This window comes from Heterodontus francisci, chromosome 20 (assembly GCF_036365525.1).
Source record: "Heterodontus francisci isolate sHetFra1 chromosome 20, sHetFra1.hap1, whole genome shotgun sequence".
Classification (NCBI taxonomy): domain Eukaryota; kingdom Metazoa; phylum Chordata; class Chondrichthyes; order Heterodontiformes; family Heterodontidae; genus Heterodontus; species Heterodontus francisci.
Genome location: NC_090390.1, coordinates 45,844,833 through 45,864,090, shown reverse-complemented (window position 1 = coordinate 45,864,090; position 19,258 = coordinate 45,844,833). Strand labels below are relative to the sequence as shown.

Sequence of the window (19,258 nt, the reverse complement as noted above, 5' to 3'; positions counted from 1 at the left end):
ACCCTGATGCATCTTGGCCTCCTCCTAACTTCCCCAGCATCACAGATGCCAGTCTTCAGCCAATTCAATTCATTCCACTTGATATCAAGAAATGACTGCAGGCACTGGATACTGCAAAGACTATGGGCCTTGACAACATTCCGGCAATAGTACTGAAGACCTGTGCTCCAGAATTAGCTGTGCCCCTAGCCAAGCTGTTCCAGTACAGCTACAACAGAGGCATCTACCCGGCAATATGGAAAATTGCCCAGGTATCTCCTGTACACAAAAAGACAAGTCCAACCCGGCCAATTACCATCTCATCAATCTACTCTCAATCATCAGTAAAGTGATGGAAGGTATCATCAACGGTGCTATCAAGCAGCACTTGCTCAGCAATAACCTGCTCAGTGATGCTCGGTTTGGGCTTCGCCAGGGCCACTCATCTTCTGACCACATTACAGCCTTATTTCAAACATGGACAAAAGAGCTGAACTCAAGAGGTGAGGTTAGAGTGACTGCCCTTGACATCAAGAAGCCCTAGCAAAACTGGAATCAATGGGAATTAGGGAGAAAACTCTCCGATGGTTGGAGTCATACATAGCACAAAGGAAGATGGTTGTGGTTGTTGGAGGTCAATCATCTCAACTCCAGAACATCACTGAAGGAGTTCCTCAGGGTAGTGTCCTAAGCCAAACCATCTTCAGCTACTTCATGAATGACCTTCCTTCACTCATAAGGTCAGAAGTGGGGATGTTCGCTGATAATTGCACAAAGTTCAGCACTATTCGCAACTCCTCAGATACTGAAGCAGTCCGTGTAGAAATGCAGCAAGAACTGGACAATATCCAGGCTTGGGCTAATAAGTGGCAAGTAACTTTCACCCCACACAAGTGCCAAGCAATGACCATCTCCAACAAGAGAGAATCTAACCATCTCCCCTTGACATTCAATGGCATTACCATTGCTGCATCCCCCAGTACCAACAGCCTGGTGTTACTATTGACCAGAAACTGAACTGGAGTAGCCATATAAATAGCATGGCTACAAGAGCAGGTTGGAGGCTCGGAATCCTGAGGTGAGTAACTCACCTCCTGACTTCCCGAAGCCTGTCCACCATCTACAAGGCACAAGTCAGGAGTGTGACGGGATAATTTCCACCTGCCTGGATGGGTGCAGCTCCAACAACACTCAAGAAGCTCGACACCATCCAGAACAAAGCAGCTCGCTTGATTGGCACTCCATTTACAAACATTCACTCCCTCCACCACCAAAGGCACAGTGGCAGCAGTGTGTGCCATCTACAAGATGCACTGCAGCAATGCACCAAGGCTCCTTAGACAGCACCTTCCAAACCTGCAAGCTCCCCTCAAAACCACACAACATCCTGACTTGGAACTATATCGCTGTTCCTTCACTGTCGCTGGGTCAAAATCCTGGAGCTCCCTTCCCAGCAGCACTGTTGGTATATCTACCCCACATGGACTGCAGCAGATGAAGAAGACAGCTCACCACCACCTTCTCGAGGGCAATTTAGGGATCGGCAATAAATGCTGCCCCAGCCTGCAACGACCATATCCCATGAACGAATAAAAAAATTACTCTCCCGTCGCCTCCTGCAGTCCCGCCACAGTCTTCACCCTGGCGGCTGGCACTACTCCCCTTTGGATCCCCGTCCAGGGAATCGAGGTACAACACTGGTTGGGAGGAGGTAAGTTTCTCAGTGTCATTGGGGGGGGAGGGGGGAGGAGAGGGGGGTCAAATTAATGTCAAAGGTGTAGGGGATGGTGGGAAGGGTTATAATTTAAAGTTTGTGCATTTAGCGGGTGGGGGTGTCGGTCAGATGGTAAAGGTAAGTGTTTTGGGGAGGAAAGGGCAAATAATTAATTGTTATGGGAGGGGTGGGAGAGGGGCAAAAAAGTTTTTTTTAAGGCTGTGCTTGCTGACAACGCAACCACTAGGTGGCACAGTACTTGCAAATGCAGCCTCTTTCACTGGAAGGTCAGTGTCTGCGATGTTCAGGCAGCTGCCAGGATTAAAGATGGCGCTGTTCAATTTATCCCAGAAATGCTTACGGCTAGATCGTTCTAGCAAACTAACCTTACATTAAGTTGAATCGAAGCCCAGTAATATATTAGTATGTAGTATAGGATACTAACTGTAATTCTCAGATCCATTTAATATTCCAGTAATCCTATTAAATACAAAAGGAATTTAATGATTGAATTTCCACATTCTGATACTTTTGGGAGACAGTGAATTGGCACCCCGATCGCTGGAGAAGAAAGTCGGACAGAGTACAAAATGTGCTGCCAATTTGTTATCCACATTTTATATGAGTGACCAAGACTGATTTCACCCAAACGCAGCTACTAGCTACTGTCCCCCGCCTCCACCCCACTGGCTGCTCTGCCCCCTCGGCAACTCGCTTTCTCCCCTTCCTCCCCTCAGCCGCTCACTCCAAATCTCACTGCTCCCCTCACTCCCCTGCCCGATTGTTGCCCACTCCTCGCTTCGCGCCACCCCGCTCTCCGGCCATTCATTCCTCACTCCCCCCCCCCCAACCCTAGTTATAGGCCGCGCCACTTCCCTCCTCTGTTATTTTCTCCCACGTTTGATCGTTCTCCACGCACTGCCCAAAGAAGCAAAGCAGGCTGCAAGTGGTGATGGGGGCGACGTGGGAGTAAGTGGCTGAGAGGAGGGAAGTTGCGCGACCTAGTGCTAGCGGCTGAGGGGGAAAGCAGGGAGCAGCGAGCAGCCGGAGAGTCGGGTGGCGAGGAGCGGGGAACAATCTTGCGGGGAATGGTGGGGGGGAAGAGCAGCGAGGTCTGGAGCAAGCGACTGAGCGGGGGGAGAGCGTAAAGGCCTGGAGCATGTTGCCGAGGGGGGAGAGCGGCTAGTGGGGTGGGAGTGAGTGACAGGGATTGAGCTTCAGCCGCAAAGTCTCCCATTCAATCGCTCCCTCCAACCAACCAAGTGGGGGGCTGGATACCTGATGACGATCTATTGCGCATGCGCGAAGATGGACAGGCGTGGATACGCGATGACGTTGGCATTGCGCAATGACGTCCTCACGCGCATGCACTTCTTAGTCTTGGCAAGACGTAGGCTATGCATGTGCACATCTTGGAGTGCTCTGTTGAAGTCAGCGGGCCGCTGCGTTGTCAGAAGTCACTTTTTTTTTAATGCCGTTTAATTTTAAATATTTCATATGCCAGTAGGGCTAACAGCCCTTTAAAAATGGCATCAGCGCCTGCGCACAGACAGCTGATGCCATTGCCGGGGACAGATAGCCCATCCCTACACATGATTGGTGGGGCGGGGGGGGTGGGGTGGGGTGGGGGTGGCGGTGGCCTGTCCTGGCTATTAAATGAGCCACTGTGCTTGGAATTGCGGTGGCTCCTGGCTAAGAGAATTCCGCCCGTTAACTCTGTTTCCCTCTCCAAAGATGCTGCCAGACCAGCTGAGTATTTCCAGCACTTTCTGTTTTTATATAGCAGAAAGGAACTTTTTCTTTAAATATTTGGATCAATGCAGTAAAAAGATCCTGATGCACTCTAACAAGCAACCGATTGGATGGCTACTTACCCCAAACCAACGGCCAATATGTGGGAGATGAGCAGTGAAGGCAGGAAGACTTTCAGAAACTCAGCTGAGAAAATGCCACCTTTTTTCATGACTCCAGTATTCCTCATACTCAGAGTGGCAGAACGCTTTGGGTGTTTGAACTGGAATTCCCTGTTTCAGAACACACATTTTAGCTGGTGCTGTGGTGTTAAAGATATGGCAAAGAGGCCAAAATGATAGAATGTTACAACATAACAACAAGTCAGAATAAGAGCAAAGTACTGCAGATGCTGGACCTCTGAAATGAGAACAGAAAGTGCCTGAAATACTCAGCAGGTCCGGAAGCATCTGTGTAGCGACAAACAGAGTTAATGTTTCAGGTCTGTGACCCTTCATCAGAACTGGCAAAAGTTAGAAATGTAATAGTCTTTGAGCAAGTGAAAGGGGAGAGGAGGAAAGAAGAACAAGATGAAAGGACTGTGATAGGATGGAGGGGGGAGTGACTGAATGACAAATGTCATGGAACAGAATGCAAATGGAGTGCGAAATAGTTGTAGCGAAAGACAAAGTATGAGGCCAGAGAGTGCTAATGGCAGAATAATGAACAGTTCGGTGTGAAAGCAAAAACATGAAAAATAAGTTTAAGACTAGCATATGTTTTAAAAAAGAATAAATTAAAACATACATATAAAAAAAAATTGGGTTCGTGGTCTGAAATTATTGAATTAAATATTGAGTCCCGAAGGCTGTAGAGTGCCTAATCGGAAGATGAGGTGCTGTTCCTCGAGCTTACTTTGATGTTCACTGGAGCACTGCAGTAGGCCGAGGACAGAAACGTGGGCATGGGAATAAGGTGGTGAATTAAAATGGCAAGGAATTGGAAGCTCAGAATCATGCTTGCAGACCATGTAAAGGTGAGAGAAGGGTGGAAATTGGAAGCCTTCACATGGTCCTTCAACTTTGCTGTCTCTATCTATGGGGATAGGCTGTCCACTAGTATTTATTATAAGCTCAGCAACTCCCACGGCTACCTTGATGACACTTCCTCACACTCTGCCTCCTATAAGGATTGCATTTCATTCTCCCAGTTTCTGCGTCTCCGATGCATCTGTTCTGATGATGCAACCTTCCACACCAGCACCTCTGATATGTCTTCCTTTTTCCTCAACTGAGGATTCCCCCGCACTGTGGTTGACAGGGCCCTCGACGGTGTCCAACCCATTTCCCGCACTTCTGCCCTCACCCTTTCCCCTCTCTCCCAGAACTACGACAGGGTTCCCCTTGTCCTCACTTTCCACCTCACCAGCTTCCACATCCAAAGGATCATCTTCTGCCATTTCCTCCACCTCCAGCGTAATGCCATCGCCAAACACATCTTCCCCTCCACTCCCGTCAGCATGCCAAAGGGACCGTTCCCTCCACAACACCCTGGTCCGCTAATCCATCACCCCCAACACCTCTTCTCTTTCCCACGGCACCTTCCTATGCAATCGCAGGAGGTGTAACAGCTTCCCTTTTACCTCCTCTCTCCTCACCATGCAAGACCCCAAACACTCCTTCCAAGTAAAGCAGCAATTTACTTCTTTCAATTTAGAATACTGTATTCATTACTCACAGTGAGGTCTCCACTACATTGGGGAGACCAATCGCAGATTGGGTGACTGCTTTGCAGAATACCTCAGCTCGATCTGCAAGTATGATCCCGAGCTTCCGGTTGCTTGCCATTTTAATTCACCACCTTGTTCTCATGCCCATATTTCTGTCCTCGGCCTGCTGCAGTGTTCCAGTGAACATCAATGCAAGCTCGAGGAATATCACCTCATCTTTCCATTAGGAAATCTACAGCCTTCTGGACTCAATATAATATTGAGTTTAATAATTTCAGATCCTGCGCCCAATTATTTTTTTTTTATATGTATATTTTCTTTTAACCATGCGCTTGTCTTAAACTTATTTTTCATGTTTTTGCTTTCGTACAGAGCTGGTCGTTATTCTGCCATTAGCACTCTCTGGACTCAAGCTTTGGCTTTCGCTACAACTATTTAGCACTCCATTTGCTATCTGTTCCATGACCTCTGTCATTTAATCTCTCTCCCCTCCGTCTTATCACAGTCTTTCCTCCTTTGGTATACAAATAGTCGTTTGGTAGGACAGAACATGAGTATTGCTGAAAACAGAGACATTTTGTCAAAGCTTTTCATCTTGCAATGATCAGGACAATACACAAGAATACCAATGTAAGGGAAGCAACTAATTTATACTAAATGTGAATGTTGATTGGTTAGCAAGTGGAGTCTGATTGGTAAAGGCATTGCCATGGAAAATGTACCAGTTTATGGTGACTGACGTTATTTTCAGCCCTACAAAGTGCCCAGTCTACCTCAGATTACCCTGGAAGGGTACTGCACCCCAAAACTTTGAACAACAGGTAAAACTAGCTGTTTCACTCTGCTACTATACAGTAGCAACATGCATGTTGTTCGCCATGAACAGGATGCTGCTGTCAAGCCCAAAAAATTTTCTGCCTATCACACAAATGAGTGATGTGATATATGAATTTCAATGCCAATGTGATGCTAGGTATATAGGCCGTACGTCCTAAAGACTGGCAGATCATATCAAACGACATGTCCCTTCCTCTGTTCGCAACAGGCAAGGTACAGACCATACCTAACCAGCCCGTGCTTGCAAAACTCAAAACACAGTATCCAACAGTAGATGTAATCCTGTGATTGGACAATATATGCTAAATAACCCTCAGTGTGTTAAGAATTACGCTGACAACCAATTTAAGATCGTCAGTCGGGCTCGCAGTGTGGTGCATTTGCGCATGCTGGAAGCTACATATATTAATACACAGGGCCCTGTTCTTTGCAGACAGAAAGAACATGTACACATACTGCACCTGTTGCAACTAAACAAAATAAGTGACAACCATTCAGTGGCTCATTCCTCAGGGCAATATTTTGACCAATCAGAAGCAAACTGCCTGGTTTAAATTTCAAACAAAGCTTGGCATTTAATGGTCAGTCACCATAAACTGGTGCATTCTCCATGGCAATGCCTCAATCAATCAGAGTCCACTTGCCAACCAATCAGTAATCTCTTCTTATATAGCATAAATTTGTTGCTTTCCTTACATTGGTATTCTTGCGAATTGTCCTGATGAGTGCAAGACGAAAAGCTTCGACAAAATGTCTTTGTTTTCAGCTATGCTCCTTTCTTCATTCCCCCACCCTCCTTTCTCTTGCTCAAAGACTGTTACATTTCTAACTTTTGCCAGTCCTGATGAAAGGTCACAGACCTGAAACGTTAACTCTGCTTCTCTCTATACAGATGCTGCCAGACTGCTGAGTATTTCCCAGCATTTTCTGTTCTCATAAAAAACATGCCATGTGACCCATCAATTGTGTGCTGGATGTTTCCGATATATCAAATGACATGTCCCTTCTGCTGCTCGCAACAGGCAAGGTACAGACCATACCTAGCCAGCCCGTGCTTGCAAAACTCAAAACACAGTATCCAACAGTAGATGTAATTCGGTGATTGGACAATATTTGCTAAATAACTGTGTGTTAAGAATTACGCTGACAACCAATTTAAGATCATCAGTCGGGCTCGCAGTGTGGTGCATTTGCGCGTGCTGGAAGCTACATATATTAATACACAGGGCGCTGTTCTTTGCCGACAGAAAGAATGTGTACACATACTGCACCTGTTTCAGCTAAACAAATAAAACATCCAGTCTAATCTCTCCTTCCTGACTGATTTCCCCCTCCCATTTAAAGCTCCCATTTTGAAGCAGTTATCCAATTCCACTTTAAAAGAATTAATACACACTGGTTCAGTAGTTTATGGCAGAGAATTCCATATTCTGGCCATGGGCTGTGTAAAGATCATTTCTCAACCTTTCCTTCAATGCTTTTTGTGGCTACCTTAAATTTATGCCCCATCGTCAGCATTTTCCTTACCAACAGAAATAATCGATCACTATTTACCCTACCAGAACCCTTAATAATTTTGAACATCTAAGCCAAGTTTGTACTTACTTCGGGGGGATATTTTCTGGCCTGCTTGACCAATCCCAGATCCAGTCAGCATTTTTCTTCATTATATTTTCTACCTCTCTCTTTCTCTCAAGATAATCTTCTTCAGACTGAAGAAAGATCATGAAAATATTGTTAAATATATACACAATAGTCTTCAGCCTTGCACATATCCATCACATCACGTCACAACTGATTATAGAAGCAAAACTACTCTATGACTCTAAAAGGCAGTCATTTCATGCTAGGTTCTTCTAACATGGAGCCAAACAGCAGCTAAACTATCTTCTCATTAACCCAAGTAGCTACAACTGCCAGGATTCCCCTGTTTTAACCACTTCCCACAGGGAGTACTTCAGCAGTTGCTTTAAAGGGAATGGTTAGGTTAAACACAGCTCTATCTTAATAGCTAAATATAGCTAAATAATACACTTGAGACTACCTATTAGCAGTACTATGAATGATCAACTAGTCTAAACATCCAGATATTAATGCAAATTTGGTTTAGTCAAGCTACTATAATCCATGTATTAATTCAAATAAATGATGATCCCTATATGTACTGAAGAATATTTAAGACTATAGCATGTGTGTCACAGTGTTAGGTTTAGTAAATCAGGCCAAACTTACATATAATCCAATATTAAAGTGCTTCACTAGCAGTAATTCATTATCTGTTATTATCTACAAACCTCAGCTCAAACAAAATAATGTGCTACAACTGCTTCACTGCCTCTTCGGCTAAGGATGAGAAGAGCACTAGCCAACTAAGGACTATATCAGACATTGGTGTGGTAACATTCGCCAAAGTCAGTCTGCTAACACACAATGTCAATCTCTCTCATGAAGAATGGCGAACAGAGGAAAGAGAAAATACATAAAATAATAATTCATTGAAATCGCAGTGCATGATGATTAGCATGCAAACAGCTAATATGTATTAAATTCCTTTGCCTGATTTTAACAGAGGAATTAACCCACCTAGTTTAATCTCCACATAATGTAACCTGAAGCCTATAGCCAGAAATAAGTACTTCACATGCAAGCAGATACTGCTGTACTAATATTTCCTTTCAGATACTTCTCAACAATGGGTGATTATTTCAAACTGATTTTACTATTCTTCTAGCTTCTTGACAAATTTATTTAATGCGCCTAATTTAACATTTTTTTCCCTCAAAAATAAAAAAAACTCCGTAGAGTTGTGCAAAATTTAGTGCATAATCAACACAGCTCATGGCTCATGTCATCAAATGTTTCTGTATGATTAATGTCATTAAGTCATCATTTTCTAAGCTCATTTTTAACGGTTTTAATGACAACAGTACCCCTTTAACTTTGACCTTTCTGCCATGGTTACAATTGAAACACATCTGGATAGCTATTAAACATTTGCTACACTTAGCAATATGTTAAATATCTTGCAACTGTTTGCACTTTCTGTCAATGTTTTCCATTATGAGTTCCTATGCTCACATTTATAATGGAAAATACATATGTAAATTTGTCACCATGTAATTATACCCTCCCTTTAACATACTCGTAGAATTCATAATGTATCGTGATTTTGCAAATTGAGTGCCTATTAGTACTGTCAATGTATTTTCCTTATAACTATGGTTGACTAGTTCTGTCATGCAGTTTTGTATTGTCACTGGAAGGTTGGTTTTCTAAGCTTGTAATGCCAGAACAGAGTTATTATTGTGCCAACTATAACTGAAAAATTATTTTAACAGTTTAAAAGATGAGTTAAAAAATCAAGTATAGTCTAGAATTTTGTCACTGGAAATAACACAAGGAAAGCAGAATGTTCTTCATCACTCATTAAAGAATAAACAGCCTAAGCATGTTCAACATAATTATGTAATGGTGACTGTTATCAGTGTTACTGGTGCCTGCTGTATTTAGATACCTATTTGATCCTTTGTGAGCACTTTGCAAGTTCACCAATACAGTGAAGGTCATTTTGATCAGATTTTAATAAAAATGTTAACAGTGCAATTCCAGGAGCCTGTGATGTGTGACTGATGGAATATTTTCCTCAATTTCTCATACCTGTGAACTGTTTTTCTCTCCATTGCTATGTGTATCCATCTCTGAACCATAGCGAGGCTGTTGAGGAGTCAAAGAACGTGGAGGGCTAGAGAACCAAAGGCAATGATTAAAAATTGCAACATTTTACCAGAAATGTAAAGTATTGCTTTAGAAATAAGTACTGTTAGTGAGAAATACATTTTTAAGTGCAGCATCTGAAGAAAAACTTACTGCATTTCCTAATTCAAAACTTTTTATGTTGATATTGTATTTATTACACCAATTGCCAGTTTTAAACATTGAGAATGCTGAAACCCCATATATTTGTCAAAATTGCTCAATAATACCTGCTATTCACTGCTACTGCCTTGAGTTGGCTCTGACCCCTTTTTAGAGAACTGACTTGATTTTTGTTCCATTCATTTCAATGGAATGACAATTAGGCAGCTTCAATAAAGGGCATGCATTTCATCTGCCAGATAACTACCCCGGCAGTAAAGATGAAATCCTACCCTAAAGATGATGCTTACTGGTACTTCATGTTGCACAGCCTATGTATTTGGGTATAAAATTTTTGGGGCAAGAGGGGTAGATCTTGTGTTTCCTGAATTCAGTTAAAAATGAATATCCAGTCTAGGCTCTTTATTCCCTTACAACTGTGAAAATATCTTATCAATCACCTACACACGTTCTGTAGTGATGCCAACACAAAATTTCTCTCTTGCAAGTTATAGACAGAATTGAAGAGATGACACTGAATACAAGAGTTTAACAATGGGCATATTAGAAAAGAGCCATAACTCACTCAAGCTTTAGACTATTAACTTACAACATCTGAATTTCATCATTTATTTGAAAGCTTTATCTACTCACTTTCAACCAGTCATGATTTAAGTCATTCAAAAAATAGTTTTGCTAAGCTTTTAATATTTTAAACACTATTTCTCGTATATATACAAAGTTCTGTGTCTCTGCTTTCACCATATAAGTTGACACAAATGTCATGCTGCCTGATAATTATTGACCTGCACTTCATGCTGTCAAGCCAGTCTTTTGCTTTATGATTAATACAGATCACACTTTATCAGCACTCAAAGTATAAAGGACAAATGAAACTAACACATTTTAGAAGAACTTCAATATAAATCCTTTAATGAAATAAAATCAGTTGTCCTCAGTATGTGAAGTAACAACACTTTCCTACCTAAGTTACCATGGAAACAGTGAGATTATTCTCGCACTGCCACACTGAGAGATCATTTATGGTAATAAAAGCAAAATACTGCAGATGCTGGAAATCTGAAATAAAACCACGAAATGCTGGAAATACTCAGCAGGTCTGGCAGCATCTGTGGAGAGAGAAGCAGAGTTAACATTTCAGGTCAGTGACCTTTCACTGAAGTGTCAATGACCTGAAACGTTAATTCTGCTTCTCTCTCTCCACAGACGCTGCCAGACCTGAAGATTTTTTATGGTATGTATTGAAGTATGCACTTTCATTTCACCTGGATAGTCTAATTCCTACTGGCTTCTAAACTTAAATTTTGAACCTCTTTTGTGCCCTTCCTCTATCCAAAAGGGCAGGCAACAACCAAGTCTCAGGCAGTGTTAGTACTGCTCATTAAATGGTGGCTGAGAGGAGTACAAGAGCAGCGTGAACTGATTAAGCCTTAAGTAGTTTTCTTTCAGCCTTAAGGGATAAAGGGGAATAAATTCCTTTGCGCAGTGCTGCACTTAAGACGATTCCCCGTGGGGCAGGCAGCACAGCAGGCCACTACCTACACAGCCCATGCGGTGTCTTTCAAATTATATCAATGAAGAACGCCAGGCAGGCGACACAGGTAGTGGCCGTGGGCGTCACATTCCCCTGGGAATTGATGAAAATCTGTGCGCCTCTAGAAGCAGCGCTATGCAAATGAATTTCTCCCCAATGCATCTTCCCTGCTTTGAAGGACATCAGGCGTTCACCACACGGAGACTCACATGGCCTAAACAAAATAAGAGCAAGGAGTTGAAACCAGATGGGTACCTACAATCTTCCATTTTCACAGATCAGTTAAGCACTTCAACATCAAGTCCAGCCATTTGATGCAAAGCAATTCTGTGATGCAGATTAGGTTGAAAGTAAATGAATGTTACAGTCAGTAAAAAGAGGAGAGTTTTATCTCATCACTGATGTAAATCCAGCTTACAGAAGCAAAATAAGTGTGTTAACCCATTGCACCACCCAGTTCCTAAAATTTCTCATTTTTAACTCTGAGGAGGGTGCTGCCTTGTGTAACTGTGTTGATACTCTTTTACCACCTTTTTCCATTCCTGCTGTGAGTTCCTTTGCAAGGGATACCAGCATCTACTTGGTTGCAGTTTTTTTATATTATTGCCTACCATTTGTGTGAAAAAAACATATGTGATACAGTTGAACAGTGAGACATGGTGACAGTTTTTTCCACTGATAAATTACGAAAACTGTCAGAACTTGGATTGTCAACATTAGTTCCTTTCCCTTTTAAATTAGAGAGAGTTTCCTTACACAAGAACTATCACAATCAACAGTAAGCAGGCAATAAATGAACTATTACTAAATATTATGTGTGGAACAATTTTCACATTATACTACATAGGAAATAGATTAAGCTCTTGTGTATAATTTTAGGCAAAAATCGGGTAATTCAGCAATTTACAAGTACACAATGGTAAATGAGCAGCAGATGGGTCGTGGATATAAAAATTAAATAGCTCACATAAAAGGCAGAAATGTCTCATGGCAAAAGCAACAAAAATCAAGGGACCAGCACTGTGTAGTGACGCTGGTGCTGTTATAAATGTACCTGTGCATGAAAGAAGACTTTGTGCCATGGCACAAGGTCAGCTTATTTACATAATTTATTGGTGCTCCTGGAGCATCTCCCACAACATGCTTGGAACAGCAGGACTATATTATCAGATGCCAGACAGCTGCTAGCTGCTCGTGGTGCACTGGATGGGGAAGGGGTACATAAAGTATATTGGAGTGAGTACTGGGCATGAGCAGGGCACTCATGACAGGGAGGATAAAGGCAGAGGGCCCTGATTTACAAGCAGCTTTCGCTTTGGTACCCATTCCAACTGGGCTCCAGCACACTGGATAACTCCCACTAATAGCAGTCCTCAGCTGTGTTACACTGCAGTGAGACTGACTCTCTTATCTGGGTCAGAAACATGGGTAACACAAGGCAACCATTTAAGAAACAAATGTATTTGGAATGAAATGTCTCAGATTAGCTCTCAGGCACATTCTGATAAAACACATGCCCAATGAGAAAATCTGACGAGTCTCAGAGCTCCCCAAAGGAGCAATTGAGGTGGGTATGGGAATATTCTGAGAAGGGGCAATGACAGTTTAGCTAAAGAAGCTTTGGCTTTTAAAAGGCAGACAGAAGGCCCCTATGTGGAACAGCAAAGGAGAAATGGAAACAATGCCTTAAGGAAAAGCTACTTGATAGAAAGCTCACAGGAGAAAATGACAGATCAGTGAACAGATGGCACACACAATACCCAGATTTCAAATGAATGGGATAAAAAGCAAGAAGAGATCGAACAGAATCTTCAATTTGAATTGTTCATTCTATTCTCCACTGAGTTTGAACTGCTGACAGTTTATAGCTAGATGAGAGCTTAGGAAAAATAAGGGAAAGTAAATGTAAGGTGGGTGGCAAAGTACTTCAATAAGTAAAGCAATACTAATGTGGATGTATTATATGAGGTCATTACAGTTAGCAAATAAACTAGATAACAGCATAAACTTTTACATCAGCTCCACTTTCCTGTCCTATCTCCATGTCGCTTCATACCCTTTGTGCCCAAAAATCTATCGATCTCAGTCTTGACTGTACAACTTGACTTTCTGTTGCCTTTTCCCCCCCATTATAAACTCCTGTGCACACATTTATTCTGGTATTTTCTTACATAAATTTGTCACACTCATTACACAATCTGACCACCTATGCAATCAGGTTGCCAGGTTCCCATAAATCTCTCAAAATGCTTTCTGGTTTTTGTCCATCTCACACTTTTTCCCCTCAGTAACTGAAATTTATAATGTCCAAAATAAAAGTTAATAACTACATATTTCAGAACATGATTAAATGTATCGACTGAACTGCTTTCAATTTTCAAGTTTCAGCTTTTCCCAAAAGCCCAGACTTAGAGTTGACATTTTTGCCAATACCTGTCCTAATCAGGATGCCCAAAGCCAGTCCTTGGCCTCATTTTAATAAATTCAGATGCACTCCTGCTCCTCCTGGAACCACATCAACTTAAAAAAAAAAATACCTACCTTTTGGTGGTAACCACCTGCTAGAAAATGTGAGCAGAGCAGCCACTAAGCCTGTTCTACTCAAGGCAGCATGATTGCTTGGAGGGATACTAAAATGGGCATTAGGTGCCTCAGTAGCTTATGCAAGGAGCCTAATCTCTGTTTTAAGCAGCCACTGCTGATGTTTTTCAGGTGTTCTCGGAGTACAGGCCCTGCAAAATCAATCATTTTTGCCACTGCTTTCCACTTGGTAAATCTGACCATTTTCTACCTCACTATGCCCAATTTTGGGCACCTTACTTAAAGAAAGACATCAAGGCCATGGAGAGTGCTCAGAAAAAAGATCCAGCATAATCTCAAGGATGACAGCCTTTAGTTATGAGACCAGACTACAAAATCGAGGGCCATGATGATCTTGACAGCCACTGGCAGTGCCAAACTTACCTGCTGTGTGGCTGTAGGTTGGGCTATAGGAGGTGGCACAATTCAATAACCATCTCCATGGTGAAATGCAGGCACCTCACACACTGCTCCTGGCTGAAGTGAAGGTAGGAGAGGTGCACCCGAAAGACCCTTGGTGTGTAGGACCTTCTTATTGAAAGACCTCCTCCTTGTTCCTCTGCGCACTGCTTCCCCCCTTTGCTGCCCGTGTTCCATTTCCATATCATGCTGCAGCCCAAGAAAGATTGCAACTATAGCCCCCATTACTGAAGCAGACTTTCTCCTGACAGGCCTTCCAACTCCTCTGACCTCCTTGTCATGATCCTGCACCACTCCCTTGAAAATCCAAAATGTTTGCAAAACTCCTCCAATAATAATCAATAGAGTACTTCCACTCAATCTGCACCAGTAAAAGTAAGGCAAAAGCTCCTTATCTGCAAGTTGGATGGTTAGCCCTTTGAATAATGCAAGTGGAGGGGGGGACGGTTCCTCATGTAGCTAAATGCACATCCAGCTGGAAGTGCTTACGAGACTGCGCTTACTGGACTGGCGTGGTCCAAAATGGCAGACTGTGTGTCAAACCAACATTAGAGGCTGTTTGACATCACGATTTGCCCACTCTGCAAGCTTCCAGTGCACACATATCACACCCTCACTAGTGCCCTGTCAGGTAGGACTCGCTGCACCAGAAACGTTCCTCCCACCAGTTTCTGAGCTTGGGGTTTCCATAGCACAGGCACAAGCGGTGCTACGGATCCAAATTTCGCGGCTGGAATGTCCTATTAGAAACAGCATGGATACAGAACCTGTATTAGTTTTTAAATAGGAAAATGGACAAATATTTGAAAAAGGAAACATTAAAAGGTCATGGAACAAGAACAGCAAATGTTTTATGGAATATTCCCATGTTCTTAACCACTTGTGTGCTAGTGGGATCTGGGAGTCTAACAATGAAACTGCCTTGTGATTCGAAGTGTATATCTGTGTCCTACGCATGCATACTCCTTTAATCTCTCCAAATGGCAAGCTGAGTTAACACTATGCTAAGCGTTGTCTAGTTCCTTTTGTACGATGTTTTATTTCAGTGCTCTGTATGTTTTGCCTACTGAGTACCATCACCTCTGTTGTCCTCCTATTTCTCATTTACATGCTGCCCCTCGGCAACATCATCCAAAAGCACAGTGTTAGTTTTCACATGTATGCTGATGACACTCAGCTCTACCTCATCACCACTTCTCTCAACTCCTCCACTGTTGCTAAATGATCAGACTGCTTATCTGACATTCAGCACTGGATGAGCAGAGATTTCCTCCAATTAAATACTGTGAAGACTGAAGCTATTGTTTTCGCTCCCCGTTCCAAACTCCGTTTCTTAGCAACTGACTCCATCCCTCTCCCTGACAATCGTCTGAGATTAAGCCAGTCTATTCACAACATTGGTGTGACATTTGACCCAGAGATGAGCTTCCAACCTCATATTTGTGCCATCACTAAGACCGCCTATTTCCATCTCCAGAACATCACCCGATTTTCCTGTCTCAGGTCAACTGTTGCTGAAACCCTCTTTCAAGCCTTTGTTACCTCTAGACTTGCTTATTCCAACTTACTCATGGCTGGTCTCCCATATTCTACTCTCTGTAAACTTGAGGTCATCCAAAACTCTTCTGCCTGTGTCTTAACTCACACCAAGTCCTGTTCCCCTATCAGCCCTGTGTTCACTGACCTACATTGGGGCCTGGGTCAAGCAACATCTTGATTTTAAAATTCTCGTCCTTGTTTTCAAATCCTTCCATGGCCTCGCCCTTCCCCATCTCTGTAATCTCCTCCAGCCCCACAACCCTCCAAGATATCTGTGCTGCTCCAATTGTGGCCTCTTGTGCATCGCTGATTTTAATCGCTCCACCATTGGTGGCCATACCTTCGGTTGCCTAAGTCCCAAGCTCTGGAATATCCTCCCTAAATCCTTCCACCTCTTAACCTTACTTTCCTCCTTTAAGTCACTCCTGAAAACCTACTTCTTTGACCAAGCTTTTGGTCATCTGACCTAATATCTTATAATGCTCCTGTAAAGTGCCATGGGATGTTTTATCATGTTAAAGGTGCTACATAAATATAAGTTGTTGTCGATTATGATGAGAGTCACTTTGTAAAATCTCTACAAATTCTGCTTAAGTACTGTTACAAAATAAAGAACACAGGGGCACCAGCCCATTTCAGTGGGTCCTTTACTTAACGTAAAAGCACAAACACTCCCAAACCAGAGCTTAGGTCCTCCTCTTGCAGTCTGCTGCTGCCCGATTCGCAATGTTTCCAACACCAAAGGTTTTGTGAAGAACCAGACATGAGAAATGAATTGTTTATTATTTGGGTCTCAGTTAAACAGCTCACATTGTAATTACTATCCAAATGCCTACCGAGCCACAGTTCCACATGAAGCTGTTTTGGGAAGCTATCCCTTTTAGGCAAGCTTCTTGCTACAAAAGAATTCTTAATACAGCTCGGCTCAAAGCACTTTCCAAGAACAAACAGCCAAAGAATCTGAACCGTGACACTTGCTCTGGTAAATGCAGTTATCATTGTCCATGTTGAAACCAATAACATAGGCAGGAACAAGGAGGGGGTCCTGCTGAGGGATTATCAGGAGTTATGAACTAGGTTAAAAAGCAGAAACTTGAGGGTAATAACCTCTTAATTATTGCCAAAATCATGTGCAAATTGGCATCGAGACAGACAGATCAAGCGAGTGAACACGTGGCTAAAGGGCTAGTGTGGGAAAGAGGAGCTCCTTTCCATAGGGTACCAGTTTTGGGACAGAAGGAGTTGTACTGATGGGATAGACTCCACCTGAACTGGAACAGGACCAGTGACTTAGTGGAAATGGTAAATAGGGAAGTTGCAGAGGCTTTAAACTATTAAGACTGGGGGAGGGATCTACAAGAAATGAAACAAGCTTAAATATAAATGAAACAGAAAAAGGAGAGCATGGGCCAGATTAAACTAAGGAATATGATTAATGGCCAAGGAACGAGAGTTATGGACCAGGAATGTAAAAGAATGTAGAGCATAGCTACCCAACCCGAAGGAACCTGACGACATGTGTTGGGTTTGGGTCGGGTCAAGTCGCTCTTCCGGGTCCGGCATTTGGGCTCAGGTCGGGCCGAGTTGAACACAGTGACAGCCAGGACGTCAAGGCGGGAAACACACTGCACTAGTCCGCAGTGAGCGATTCCATCGAAGGTAGAGCACAGCCTCTTTCATATACTCAACTTTATTTCGGTGGGCGGGTCGGGCATGAGAAAAAATGAAAGGACTCGGGCCGGGTCGGGTTTCATTTGCAGACCCGAGCAGGCCTTTAAAAGGATGGTTAAAAATTAAATGCAAGGAACTGTTATTAAAAATGATTGAAACTGTCTATACATCAATGCACACAGGCCGGAATTTCATGCCACCCCAGTGAGTAGGATGGTGGTGGGGGGGGTGGTGTAAAATTGACTGGGAGGCTCCGGGAGGCCTTCTCGACCCACTCATGCCTCTGCCCCACTTTATAAAGGGCTGGGGGGAAGGGGGAGTGGCGAAAAACAGGCCGACCACCCCAGGCCAATCAAGGCCCTTATGTGGCCACTTAATGGCCACATAAGGGGCTTTGCCCACTCCACAGGGATTTTACCCATGGCAAGTGGGCTTCCTGGAGACATGAAAGGCCGCACGGTGAAACTTGGCAGCCACTCAGTGCACCGGGGGGGTGGGGGGGGCCCTGACAGTCGGGCACAGAGTGCCCGATTGATGACCTCCCCTGCTTCCCCAATCACCCCTAGGACCCAAGACACCCCCCCTTCCCCCCAGCCTACCACCCTTGCCTCGCCAGGGCCCAACCAATGACCCCCGTCGAGGCAAACCAAACTTACCTTCACTCCTGGTTCCATGTCCTCCCGGTGGCGCTGCTGGGATTAAGAGCTGCTGGCCCGATGATTGGCCGGCAGCTCAATGAGGCGGAACCTCCCCCCTCAAGCGGATGGAAGTCCCGCCTCGGAACAGTTAAAGCCCGAGGACCCATAAAATGCGGGACGGATCCCCGGGTGGGCGGAAGCGGGTTCGCCACCGACTTTTATATCAGTGGCCAGCTCCCGTCCATCCGACATAAAATCCAGCTCACAGTGTCCGTAATAAAACAGGAGAACTAGGGGCAACAACACATTGCAAGGAACCCGAAATAGTCGAGATTACTGAGACAAGGCTATATTAAAATCAGGACTGGGAATTAAACACTGCAGGATATAACATTTAGAAAAGATTAGAGTGGGAAAAAGGGGAGGTGAAGTGGCTGTACTTACTGGAAATAACATAATTTCAGTAGAAAATAGTAACATAGTCAGACAGTAATAGAACCCATGTGGAAATAGATAAAAAAGGATTAATAATGAATAGATGGCATGGATTTTAAAAGGGAATGCCTTGCTTGACCAATCTCATTGAATTCTTTGAAGAGGTAACAAAGAGAATAATTAAGGGTATTGCAATAGATGTAATATATCTAGATTTCCAAAAGGGCTTTGATAAGGTACCATATAATAGTCTAATGAATAAAGTCAGAGCATGAGGAGTCAGGGTACAAGTAGCAGAATTGATAGAGGGCTGGCTGGTTGAAAGGCAGAAAGTAGGCATAAAGAGTAGCTACTCAGAATAGCAGAAGGAAGGAAATGGAGTCCCACAAGGATCAGTGCAGAGACCACTGTTATTTTATATTTTATACTAATGATTTAGACTTTGGAATCAAAAACACAACATTTGCAGAAGCCACAAAATTGGGAGGGATAGTCAAAACTGAGGAGGACTCCACCATTACAAGAAGACATTAATAAACTTGAAGAATGGGCTTATAATTGGCAAATGAATTTCA

General features: G+C 43.3%; 1 protein-coding gene across 2 annotated transcripts in view; it reads right to left on the bottom strand.

Annotated features, from left to right (window-relative positions):
* Positions 1–19,258, bottom strand: part of bnip3 (BCL2 interacting protein 3) — a 60,997-nt gene that overhangs the window by 8,610 nt on the left and 33,129 nt on the right. Inside the window, exons 3-5 of one of the 2 annotated variants that reach the window (XM_068052710.1) lie at positions 9,648–9,732; positions 7,596–7,702; positions 3,568–3,717 (exon numbers count right to left, since the gene is read on the bottom strand). In XM_068052710.1, the coding sequence (XP_067908811.1) occupies positions 3,568–3,717; positions 7,596–7,702; positions 9,648–9,732 (342 nt within the window). The remainder of the gene's footprint in view (positions 1–3,567; positions 3,718–7,595; positions 7,703–9,647; positions 9,733–19,258) is intronic. The other variant, XM_068052711.1, reaches the window with a different exon arrangement.